Source organism: Erpetoichthys calabaricus, chromosome 4 (genome assembly GCF_900747795.2).
Source record: "Erpetoichthys calabaricus chromosome 4, fErpCal1.3, whole genome shotgun sequence".
Taxonomy (NCBI): Eukaryota; Metazoa; Chordata; class Cladistia; order Polypteriformes; family Polypteridae; genus Erpetoichthys; species Erpetoichthys calabaricus.
The window spans coordinates 203,980,374-203,993,667 of NC_041397.2; the positions used below are offsets into that span (position 1 = coordinate 203,980,374).

General features: G+C 36.6%; 1 protein-coding gene across 4 annotated transcripts in view; it reads left to right on the forward strand.

Annotated features, from left to right (window-relative positions):
* Positions 1-13,294, forward strand: part of erg (ETS transcription factor ERG) — a 317,870-nt gene that overhangs the window by 249,471 nt on the left and 55,105 nt on the right. For all 4 annotated transcript variants that reach the window (XM_051926840.1, XM_028800209.2, XM_051926842.1 and 1 more), the window contains one exon: positions 2,862-3,079. In XM_051926840.1, the coding sequence (XP_051782800.1) occupies positions 2,862-3,079 (218 nt within the window). The remainder of the gene's footprint in view (positions 1-2,861; positions 3,080-13,294) is intronic.

The following is a 13,294-nucleotide window of genomic DNA, read 5'->3' on the forward strand; positions in this document are numbered from 1 at the left end:
GTGTGAGGTAGTGCATGTGAATGTGTCCTGGGATAAGCTTTCAGAGTGCGGTCCAATCAGGATAAAATAGTGTTACCATATTTCCCAAGGCAAAAAAGAGGAGGCAACATTTAAAATGGCTCAGTGTAACTGTGGGAGGGTGACTGTTGTTACTTCTGTAATGTGTGCAATGCACTGTTTGAGAACCGTTCATCTACGGCATATCTATTGCAGCTTCATCTGCTGTTTGTTAATTATTATATGGTAGGTAAAAATTTCTGGGGTAACCCAGAAATATCAGGTCAAGGGGATTTAATGGATCCTTTTAGTAGTCATACATTATTTGGTAATACTCTGTGTGTTTTTTCTTATCTTCGTGGCTTGTCATGTGGTAGTTGACCTTTATAATAATCGAATGCAGGCAGCACTATAACACAGAGTAGGCATCTAGCCGTATTATCTTTAAACTGCAAATTCATATATTTACTAATCTGTTACAGCCTTTCTTAGACCTTTGCAAATATGCAGCTTTTCTACTTCTGGATTTTGATTTCATTCATTTTCTTTTAGTCACAGATTCTTCTAAGTTCAATCAACTGAAGCAAAAAGAAGGAAAAAAAAAACTAAATGAAAAAAGAATAGCTTAAAGCATAAGTCTGGTATTTTTCAAGTCAAAGTTATTTCTTCATATTCACGGTGCACATTATTTACCACATAAAACTGTGTTCTTAAGTGCAGCATTTTTTTTACTTTTTGTTTGTTCTTGCACTTTATAATAGGGCTTACAGTAATCTGGATCCAAGCATGAAAAAAAGGCTTAAACTTACTAAATATGTCTACTTTGAAGCAGGAAAGTTTTAGATTTACTGCGGTGGGTTGGCACCCTGCCCGGGATTGGTTCCTGCCTTGTGCCCTGTGTTGGCTGGGATTGGCTCCAGCAGACCCCCATGACCCTGTGTTTGGATTCAGCGGGTTGGAAAATGGATGGATGGATGGCGGTGGGTTGGCACCCTGCCCGGGATTGATTCCTGCCTTGTGCCTTTTGTTAGCTGGGATTGGCTCCAGCAGACCCCCGTGACCCTGTGTTCGGGTTCAGCGGGTTGGAAAATGGATGGATGGATGGATGGAAGTTTTAGATTTAAGTAAACATGCCTTTTGTATTTATGAGGGATCCTTGTGATAACAAATTGAAACTAGAAATAACTATTTTAACATGGATTCTTGGAAAAATTTTCCGTGATGTAAGAGTACATTTCCTGTTTGCTCTTCTACTCACAGCTTGTCGGGAGTGAAGTTTAGATGTAAATAAGGAAGTTGATCAGCACAAAACTAAATTCATGTCTGTAGAGTTTAGAGCAATGTTGTCTTTTAAGAAAATGGTTTCAAAATGTGCACAGTCAGGATGTGAACATACAGTAAATTTAGAAAACAAAACATTTTCAGTTTTCACTGACTTCCTTATGGTAACTACAGAACCTTAAAGTTAAAGCTTGTAGCACTTAGGTTGAATGTGAGCGCTTGAATTGAAAGCGGACCATCAAGTTTGTAGTGCTCATTTCTCTGTGAACTAGTACTTGTAGCCGAACAGGAAGATAAAGCAGGTTGCTGATCGCCCATTATTGTAGGCAACTGCAGTTCCAAAAATATTTTGGGTGAGCCATCTCACTGCAGCTGCAAACTAAGTTGGCCAAAATGTAGTGTTGCTGAATGTTAACAATGGCAATGGCTTTCACAAGTAAACTGAAAATGAATGCTGTATAGATGAGTAGCACTTGTGTTGGGTGGCAAGGCAAAACAATCATTACTAGTGCTTCTTCAAGGACCTGGCATCATAGATTTAAATTATATGCCTGATCGTTGTCAGTGTAAATAATAATAATCTCCATACAGTACTCAGATCTCTCACGCATCAACACTAAATAAACATTAACACTACAAAAAAAAGATCAAAAGAAAACTTACCCTAATGAAATCTGTCCATTTGATCCTTCAGGTTTTGATAGTTTTTTCAAGATGAATTTTGGGAATTGGAAAAATGTCTCCAGAACTCTTTGCTTGATGAGAGCTCAAAATTTGTGTAGCCTTGCATAACAAAGTGAGTTCACCCCCTGAAATGTCTGTTATCTAGCAGTGGATGCACCCATCTCACTCTCAGCAACAGAGGTACTCTTCCAGAAAGGCCAAAACTTCACATTTCCCATGTGCACCACCAATCACCAATGTTTTTTGCATCGCCATACCTTCCAGTATGCATATTTTGCTCTTTTTGTCTTCAAAGTCAGACATTTTGCCAATTTAAAACGATAGCTTATTTGTCTAAATCCTGAAATAAAGCATACCCAAAAGCAGTAAGTTCTTAAAATGAAAATAGCGTGTCTAGCATTCATAGCATGGGCTAGTGGAAACTATACTCCTGGGAGTTGAAAGGCTACCTTGGAGAGAAAGAAATTTGACAAGATGTGATGCAAGACCAGTTTCCTTTTAAAATGGCCGAATCTCACTAATCGTTTGTTTACTTTTTTAAAATTTCCTTCTAAAGTGATGTGGATACATTGTTTTACAATATTTGTCTATTAACATTCTCACCTTTTAAAAAAATGACATATTTGTTTAGACTTGGGATACATTAGGCTGTGTTTAGAACACAATTTTATGCGGTAAATTAATATATAGCATGATTGTAAATAAATAACTTAAACTTGAAAAATACCAAACTCAATCCTTTCATGGTTGGGATGGAATGGTTTCAAAGACCAAACACTCCACTGTAATCTAACCACCTTGTGACAACAGATATGGCAACTTTACACAGTTGACTCTGAAAAGAAATTCAAAATGACTTAATGAACTTTGACTTAGATCTTTCTATTTCTTATTTGAAGGAAGCATTGTCAGTGGTAAGTGAAGACCAGTCACTGTTCGAGTGTGCATACAGCGCCCCCCATATTTCTAAAACGGAGATGACAGCATCTTCCTCCAGCGAATATGGGCATTCAGCAAAGATGAGTCCCCGTGTCCCTCAACAAGACTGGCTGTCTCAGCCACCAACAAGAGTCACCATCAAAATGGAATGCAACCCCAGTCATGTCAATGGTTCCAGGTAAGGCTTCTTTTTATTATTAAAATGTAGTTTATCTCATTATGGTGTAAAAAATAGACAATTAAGAAAAGGATTGCAGATTAAGAGTGAAAAAAGAATTTTGCTGAATCAAAGAAATGTGACTCATCTGCCACAAATGAGTTAACAAAAGCATAAATCTTTTTATCAATGTAATGTTATATAGTTTTAGAGTGCTTCATGGGAACAAAAAGTCCTACAACTTTGCGTAATGAATCCTATTATCATCACACTCATCAAATCCTGCCTTTATATAATAGTCTCAGACAATAAATGTATTTTTTTTAATTTAAAGATTGCTACTATAACCAAATGTTGAAAAAAATCAGACCTTGATGCTAATAATTAGAGCACTTTTCACTCTGTCTCTTGGTTACCATTTCTATGTAAAGTTCTTGTTTATTGAGAGTTTCCAACTTAGCAGGTTTTTAATTACTAGTACTGTGATCAAACCAATTCAGTCTGACTTCGGGGTACACCACAGCATGGATGCAGAGACAAACAGTTTTACCAGCAAGAACACTGCTGAAGTGACCCTACAAATTTGCAGAGATCACCTGAGAGGTTCTCATTTTGATTATAATTACATCAGAATTCTAAAAACAGAAAACCATTTGTCCCTGAATCCATGCTGTGCTGTTTTTGAAATCATGTCACAGTTTCAGTGTCCTGATTGCCTTCCACTGTGCCATGCCATGTCTCTGTCTCCATGATCTCCCCTTATCTTCACCAAAGCTCCCTTTATTCATTGTCCCAAGAGTCTCTGCTTACCTTCTTGAAATTTCCTGGGCTTGTAAATTGGGGTTCATTGAATGCAAAGCTCAGCATATCTGTGTGACATTTCAGTGTCACTCACCCATCTAGCCCCATCTATATTCAGAGTATTATGCATACTCATTCAATACAACGCTCATGACCACCTGTGTATTGATACTGTAATATCGTTTGTGATTTACATATGCATGCCTATCCACACTTAAGGCAATGATCTTTATGAGCATGATTTGCACGAATACAGCTTACCTTAACATTACCTTACACGAAGTTGTAGGGAAATGTATAAATCTGTAGGTTACGTCATGCATTGTAAGGGTGTTCAATGTTTGGTGCAAAATTCGAGAAGAACTTAGTTTTGGTATACATAAATCATAAGCTACCTTTTACAAGTAATGTTACGCTTTCATTTTATCTGATGCCGCAATACTTCTCTGGTTAGATTGAAGTGATCAACTTGAAAAATTTGTGATGAGTATTATCCCATTTCTGTCAAATCATTGTCTTTTTGTGAGTTCAGTGATGTCCAGCGTTTCCAAAACAGTCAGCCTGTGATGATCTCGGTCTAAACGCCATCGTCAGGAAGCTTCTGATGAATTAGGACAGCTGACGAGTTCTCCTGAATCCTGAGTGGTTTTCTAGTTTATGAAAATTGATAAAATGCTTTACTGCTACTTGTAAGAGTAGGCCCAAAATTGTGCCATGCTCAGATTTTTTTAGACAGTTAGGACCGTTTCAGGCCTTAACACTCAAAATAGGCCAAGGCCTAAGTACTCAAAAAATGCATAGGGCCTTAATGCACAAAAAGGCCTGAAAAGGCAAAGCACGAATGGGCAACCACCAAAATTCCTGGGTCAGAGTAAAAAGCTTTATATGTTTAATTTAATGTATTACATTCTAGTTAAATTTTAAAGAAAAAACAAAAACTGTTCTGTCACCCCAAAGGTAAAGAAAGAGTTTTTAAATAAAAAGATCAGGAGTTAAAATGTAGTCAAAGGGCAAAGCCAAATAAAAGCCAAAATAAAAAAGCAAAATAAATAAAATCAATAAACCATGATATCTAATCCTAAATACTAAACCAAAATTCTTAGTCTGGAAAACAGAGAACCATTAACCAGAACAACAAGTAAAGTAAAACTACATGGACAAGTCTTTGTCATTATGAAAGCTTAAGAATTACTGTATATACTCGCGTATAAGTCAGGTCTTGAAACCAGAAAAATCGATCATAAAATCAGACCTTGACCCTTCAAAAATATGACACTTCATTTTTTTTTTTTTTTTTTACAACTTTTTGCTTCATGCGATATCACACCAGTTTCTCAGACGCATCAAATTTTGTTGCAGCAGCATTGTTACCAATTTCTTTCACTACTGCAATGACTTTAATTTAAAACCAGTTTAATATTTTCTTCTGATCAAACGCTCCATCGTAGATAAGGGATGCTTTTATGATAAAGGTGTATGAGGGTGTGAGATACAAAAAACACAAAAAAGTGCAAACATCGCTTCAGAATAGTTTGGGTATTACTGTGTGGTCATGTAGGCACAATACATAGAAAAAAAGGCATTGTGCTCCGTGGTTACTCTCTCAGGTGGGCATTAGCATATCATAATTTCTTAGATCAATAACATACGTTTTCCACATTGGACTTATACAACCAACATTATAAAATACCATAAATTATACTGTAAAATCAAGGCCCCAACTTATCCATGGGAGAACTTAAATGTGAGTATATACGGTAAATAAAATTGCTGATTATAGCTATAATAATGCTAAATATCAAAACCAAATACAAAATAAAAAAAGAAAAACTAAATATCAAAGAAAATAGTACAAAAGAATAAAACAGAAAACCCAGAAATCAAACAAAACCAAGTCTGCAAACCAAAAGTAAAAAAAAAAATAAGTACAGCTAAATCAAGAACACAAAGAATAGGAACAAAAAGAGTCAAAGACCAAAGAGCTCACAAAAGGGGCTCACACATGCGCATAAACAAGCGAACCAACATAGCACGGGCAAATAAGCTAACTAATGCTACAGCAAAGAACCGCGGCAATCAGGTAGTTTTTGTAGGGCTCTTCATATCCCACTGGAAGGCTGTAGTTAAACTCTAGCGGGAAAAAGCACTGGGACAAAATTACAAACATTAAAAAAATGTAAATAGAGAACAGACAAGGGGCCAGGGGGCATCAAAATGAAAAAGGCTTAGGAAAAGGCATAGTTCTAGCACATGGGATTAGATTGTGAAACAAAAAATAAAACTATTATGGCCTTCTGACCACATTGCTAATGAGTCAACTTGAATTATAAAACATAAAAAAAAGCATAACTTAAGACAGTCAGGCCCAGCATTGTTACAGGTTTTTACTTGGTATTTTGTTTAATGTGAAATTTTGAATTCTTCCCTGATATATGTCATTTTTGCATCTGTTAATTAGATATGCTTTGGAACTTGTTTAGTACTTTTGTCCCAGATTGGAGGGGCCTTATGTTAGCACAGCCAAGTGCACAATATACATACCTCTAAAATTTGTAAAGTCGTGCGATAACTGTTTTGCTGTTGTAACTGTAATTTTTTAATATTGTATTGACCCGCAAATACTGAAAGAGTAAATCTTTTCTGAACAGACTTGATTAAAATTGTAAAATAAATGATTGTGAAATAACCAATCATGTCCTGAATTAATGGTTGTTTCAGATAAAGCTGGTGCTGGAGATCATGCTTTATAAATAGTAAGCTCATTCAGTATTATACATAGCAGTTGTTGATTACTGTGTTATTTTTTTGGCAGCTTTACATAAGTAAATTCCACTGGGTGGTGCTCAGCCTACTTAAAACAATAGGAAAGGGAACAATGGAATCTTTTTTGTTTTAGTGCAGTTATTTTCTCTCTCAAAGAAACATTGTGGATTGTGTTACAGGTGCTGTGCCTCATACATCTGATGCTTCCTGTTTTACTGCATGTGCAGTGAAATGTCTTACAAATCAGTGTGCAACATATGAAAATTAATTTTATGTAATCATCTCTTATTAATAATAAACACATTGTGATTTCCATTTTTAAGTAATATATTTTACAAAACATAATTACACATTCAATTATCTTTTGTAAAGTTAAGGATTATGCTATTCTGTACCAGACATTTATTTTAACAAACCATACTACACATATATGCCACCTCCTTTACTACATTTTAGAATAAATATACACTAAAGTGTAAAAATAATCAAATACATGTAACTAGGAGAAACAAACACTGGTACAGAAAATATAAGAAATAAATACATTTAAAGTATCACTCTGTTTAAAATTATAAACTTATAATGTGAAATGTTTGCCTGATTCATCCTAATGATTGTCTAATTGGGGCCATGAAGGCAAAACTTGCATATATAAGTGAAAGGTATTAAATACTTGGCCAGTTTAATATAATACCAATTAGCCATCCATCTTAAGTTCATTTTAAATCCATCTCAAGTAAGATTTGACATGTTTTACCCTTTTCCCACAAGTTAATAGAACATTTTACTTTTTACCAAATAGAACAGCATGAATTTATTGAGGCATAGACTTAAGGTATGGAAACTGCTGCAAAAGGCAAGCAGCCAGATTAGCTTATGTACTGTATGTTCATCTACTCTACATTAGCAAAAGAGGGTAAACTGATTAATCGTATTTGCAGACCAAGGTACTATATACAATGTTGAGGTGACAGTGATATATTTTTAAATAACAGGGTTCATTTAAATCTATCCATGAAGGGGCAGCTATTAAAATCTAGTGAAAACAGAAGAGTTTTATTTTAGGCTATGAAAATCAAGATAGATAGGCCCAGAAGCCAAAAAAAGTTAATGAACCAAAAGTATCAAAGCCTATTATAGAAACTAAAATTCATGTTGAAGAAAAATATGGCATGTCCTAACTCCCTGAAATAATTTTGAATGACTAAAAACACGACAAATTCACATTTCATTCAGAAACTTCAACATCAACGATCAAACCGTGATGTTTCATGTTGTATCTCCATTCGTCATGTGGTAGCAATGGGGAGCCAACAAAGAGGAGCCCTAAAACATACACAAAATGGTGTCACTTGTAATCAAAAACAAGAAATGATATGCCACAATATCAGGTTTCTCTGTTCTTTCATACACAGACTAATTGCATCACAAAAAAATTCAAATTTAATTGGCAATGGATCTAGAAGACCTGTAATAATCAAATTTAGTGAATTTACAGTGCAATCGGAAAGTAATTAACAGCGCATCACTTTTTCCACATTTTGTTATGTTATAGCCTTATTCCAAAATGGATTAAGTTAATTTTTTTCCTCAGAATTCTACACACAGCACCACATAATGACAACGTGAAAAAAGTTTACTTGAGATTTTTGCAAATTTATTAAAAATAAAAAAATTGAGAAAGCACATGTACATAAGTTTTCACAACCTTTGCCATGAAGCTCGAAATTGAGCTCAGGTATATCCTGTTTCCCCTGATCATCCTTGAGATGTTTCTGCAGCTTAATTGGAGCCCACCTGTGGTAAATTCAGTTGGTTGGACATGATTTGGAAAGGCACACACCTGTCTATATAAGGTCCCACAGTTGACAGTTCATGTCAGAGCACAAACCAAGCATGAAGTCAAAGGAATTGTCTGTAGACCTCCAAGACAGGATTGTCTCAAGGCACAAATCTGGGGAAGGTTACAGAAAAATTTCTGCTGCTTTGAAGGTCCCAAAGAGCATAGTGGCCTCCATCATCCGTAAGTGGAAGAAGTTTGAAACCACCGGGACTCTTCCTAGAGCTGGCCGGCCATCTAAACTGAGCGACTGGGGGAGAAGGGCCTTAGTCAGGGAGGTGACCAAGAACCTGATGGTCACTCTGTTAGAGCTCCATAGGTCCTCTGTGGAGAGAGGAGAACCTTCCAGAAGGACAACCATCTCTGCAGCAATCCACCAATCAGACTTGTATGGTAGAGTGGCCAGACGGAAGCCACTCCTTAGTAAAAGGCACATGGCAGCCCGCCTGGAGTTTGCCAAAAGGCACCTGAAGGACTCTCAGACCATGAGAACGAAAATTCTCTGGTCTGATGAGACAAAGATTGAACTCTTTGGTGTGAATGCCAGGCGTCACATTTGGGGGAAACCTGGCACCATCCCTACAGTGAAGCATGGTGGTGGCAGCATCATGCTGTGGGGATGTTTTTCAGCGGCAGGGACTGGGAGACTAGTCAGGATAAAGGGAAAGATGACTGCAGCAATGTACAGAGACATCCTGGATGAAAACCTGCTCCAGAGCGCTCTTGACCTCAGACTGGGGCGACGGTTCATCTTTCAGCAGGACAACGACCCTAAGCACACAGCCAAGATATCAAAGGAGTGGCTTCAGGACAACTCTGTGAATGTCCTTGAGTGGCCCAGCCAGAGCTCAGACATGAATCCGATTGAACATCTCTGGAGAGATCTTAAAATGGCTGTGCACCGACGCTTCCCATCCAACCTGATGGAGCTTGTGAGGTTCTGCAAAGAAGAATGGGCGAAACTGGCCAAGGATAGGTGTGCCAAGCTTGTGGCATCATATTCAAAAAGACTTGAGGCTGTAATTGCTGCCAAAGGTGCATCGACAAAGTATTGAGCAAAGGCTGTGAATACTTATGTACATGTGATTTCTCAGTTTTTTTATTTTAATAAATTTGCAAAAACCTCAAGTAAACTTTTTTCACATTGTCATTATGGGGTGTTGTGTGTAGAATTCTGAGGAAAAAAATGAATTTAATCCATTTTGGAATAAAGCTGTAACATAACAAAAGGTGGAAAAAGTGATGCACTGTGAATACTTTCCGGATGCACTGTATATACAGTGTAGACATGACAGTGATATATTGTTAAATAACAAGGTTCATTTAAAATTTTTTCTATTAGTCTATTATATTTAAATTTTTTATTAATCTATTAACTTCCACAGTCTGGTGCAGTTTGTATTAAAGGGTGACACTTTTGCCTAAACAATTTCCTGATATGTGTAAAGTCCATGCTTATACCTTTTTCTAAAGAAAATTGTATTTATTAGATACAATTCTGCTGTAGCTAAACATTAATTACTGGGTATTAAATTAGCACCTGAAGAGAGGAAACATGTTTATTATTTTACTGATCCCTAGCAATCTTAAAACTGTAAGTAAATACACAAAACTTTATTGCAAAGAATAGAGATGGGTATGGGAGAAGTTTGGTGAGCTAGTCAGCACAATAGAAGAAAAAAACACAGAAAACCTTATCTGCATAGATTTAGAAGTACTTTACAAATACGTATAACAGATATAAATCACACCTCAAAAATTACTCATCGTGTGTGAGACCATGGCATGGCTCAATTCTTTGTACATCAGAAGAAAAAAACATGGTTAGTGAAGAAGAATTGCTTTAAAAAATATTACTTGGCCACATGAATCTCTTATTATGAATCCCTGTTTAGGTTCCAAATCTCTTTATGTCATGTTATTTATTGTTATTGTTATTTTTCGATATCATTGTTCCACCATTTTAATGACATCTATGCTATTTTGTGGTCCAAGTGACCAACAGGACTACAACCAGGGCCAGATTTTCCTATAGGCTAACTAGGCTTCAGCCTAGGGCCTCAAGATCAAGAGGGGCCTACATTCAAATTGTTAGCAAAATTTTATTATCTCTCATGTAATTTACAAACTTAAAAATGGAAGGTGAAAGGGCCTCATAAGTGGAATAGCCTAGGGCCTCTTTTCATATAAATCCGGCCCTGACTACAACACTTACTTAAAGTGACACGTGACATCATTGCATGGTAAGTATTTAAGTAAGCTGTGCCAGCACACCATTGTCCTAGCTTTCAGATAATTTTCAAAACAAAATTTTGTATAGGTATCATATTTATTTATTTATTTATTTTTTATTTTGACAGGGTCTCCAGCATACTAGCTCACTTTTGCCTTGTTTCCTGTACTCAAATTCATTCTGTCCTATGGGTTTGTTCACTAGTGGCATGATTTTCTAGCTTTTGACTTTTTGTCATTCCTTTTGATTACAGGTTATCTTTCCTCACTATTATACTCTATTCTTTTCTTGATCCTTCTTCACGGGAATTAAAAGTCAGACTGCTTGTTGGTCTAAATAAAACAAGAGTCATATTAACATGTATTAATTTCACAGGTACCCTTAATTAGGTTCCAAATGTTGACACTTGATGAAAAATGAAATATCACGTTGTAGTGGTTTTGTCAGTCAATGACGGTCATATGATAGAAAGCATCTGGTATAAAATAGACAACAGAATTGATGTGAGCCGAGTAACATGAGAAGAGCATATTGTAAGATTAAAGAAAAACTGTGAGAGATCTTCCACACCGGTGGTGCAATGGTAGTGCTGCTGCTTTGCAGTAAGGAGGTTGTGGGTCCTCCCCTCATGGAGTGTGCTTTGAGTAGTGACAAAATCGCTATAAAAATGTAAAGAATTATTTTTATTATTTAGTAATGCACCAATCATTTGGCCAATAGTCTAAATCGGCTGATTTTTACTACAAAGGACATTTTTTTCAGCATCTGCTTTTCCAAACTTTATAGTAATTTAGTTGTGATACTCCTTTACACGAGTTATTATGGTAGTTCAGCTGCAGGAAGTTTTTCTTGCAGCAAACTTCCTGTAAACAGAGAGCAACAAGGCAGATTTTTCCAGAGAGAAAGATGACCAGAATATTAAGGAAAGTGGAGTAAGAAACTAAAAAAATAAGAAATCCGAGGAGCCGACCTGTGAAATTAGAGAAATGGCAAGAAAAGCTACTTTAATAAATTCAGACATTTTGTATTGCCCTTTAATTAAAAGGACACTACTTGTCTGGGTTATTTGGGGGGGGGGGGGGGGGGGGGGGGTTGTACAGCAGCTCACATTTTCAATTAGAAAAGAAGAAATAAAGAAGAATATCTAAATTTCTCCTAAGTAAACAATAAGCTTATTAGTATAAAAGCAGAATTTGTGTTTTACTTGTAAACCTGTTAAGCATATTAGTCTTGTATCTTTTTGTTCTTATGAACATTTGATACATTTGCAGTTTTATTGTACTGTGTTTATTTTTTGTTTGTGTGTGTCATACAGTATAGGTATTGGTAGAAAACAAGTACTACAGTACATAATTAAAACAGTAATCCATATTTGTAATTTTACCTCAATAATTACAAATTATTTGCAAGGATGAAAGACAGGTTGGGTTGACAGATGAGATTAGACAGGAGTCCCCGCGGACTATGATGTTTGCTGATGACATTGTGATCAGTAGTGAGAGTAGGGAGCAGGTTGAGGAGACCCTGGAGAGGTGGAGATATGCTCTAGAGAGGAGAGGAATGAAGGTCAGTAGGAACAAGACAGAATACATGTGTTTAAATGAGAGGGAGGTCAGTGGAATGGTGAGGATGCAAGGAGTAGAGTTGGTGAAGGTGGATGAGTTTAAATACTTGGGATCAACAATACAGAGTAATGGGGATTGTGGAAGAGAGGTGAAAAGAGAGTGCAGGCAGGGTGGAATGGGTGGAGAGGAGTGTCAGGAGTAATTTGTGACAGACGGGTATCAGCAAGAGTGAAAGGGAAGGTCTATAGGATGGTAATGAGACCAGCTATGTTATATGGGTTGGAGACCGTAGCACTGACCAGAAAGCAGGAGACAGCTGGAGGTAACAGAGTTAAAGATGCTAAGATATGCATTGGGTGTGACAAGGATGGATAGGATTAGAAATGAGTACATTAGAGGGTCAGCTCAAGTTGGACGGTTGAGAGACTAAGTCAGAGAGGCGAGATTGCTTTGGTTTGGACATGTGCAGAGGAGAGATGCTGGGTATATTGCTAAGGATAGAGCTGCCAGGGAAGAGGAAAAGAGGAAGGCCTAAGCGAAGGTTTATGGATGTGGTGAGAGAGGACATGCAGGTGATGGGTGTAACAGAACAAGATGCAGAGGACAGAAAGATATGGAAGAAGATGATCCGCTATTGCAACCCCTAATGGCAGCAGCAGAAAGAAGAAGAACATGAATTACAAATGGTTAGCGGGTACACTGTTAAAAAAGACACCTGTATAAATATAATAAGATTTTTATAGCAAAAAAAAGCTGTAATGCAACTGATGATTAAAATGATGCAAAACTATAACTGCATGTATATTTTTATTTAAGCATTTTTAACTGCCAGTATCAATTAACTGAATGCCAGAGTGTGCATATATTGAGAATATATTAGCTGCATTTATTGTCTTTTCATTTTTTCTTAAAAGGACCAAAAGTAACAATTCCAACATGAAATTATTTGAGTAGGACACAATTACTTTATTGGTCTTTGAAATTGTGTTACTAAGACCAAAAAGGATCTTCTGCTGTCCCATGGCAGAAGTCAT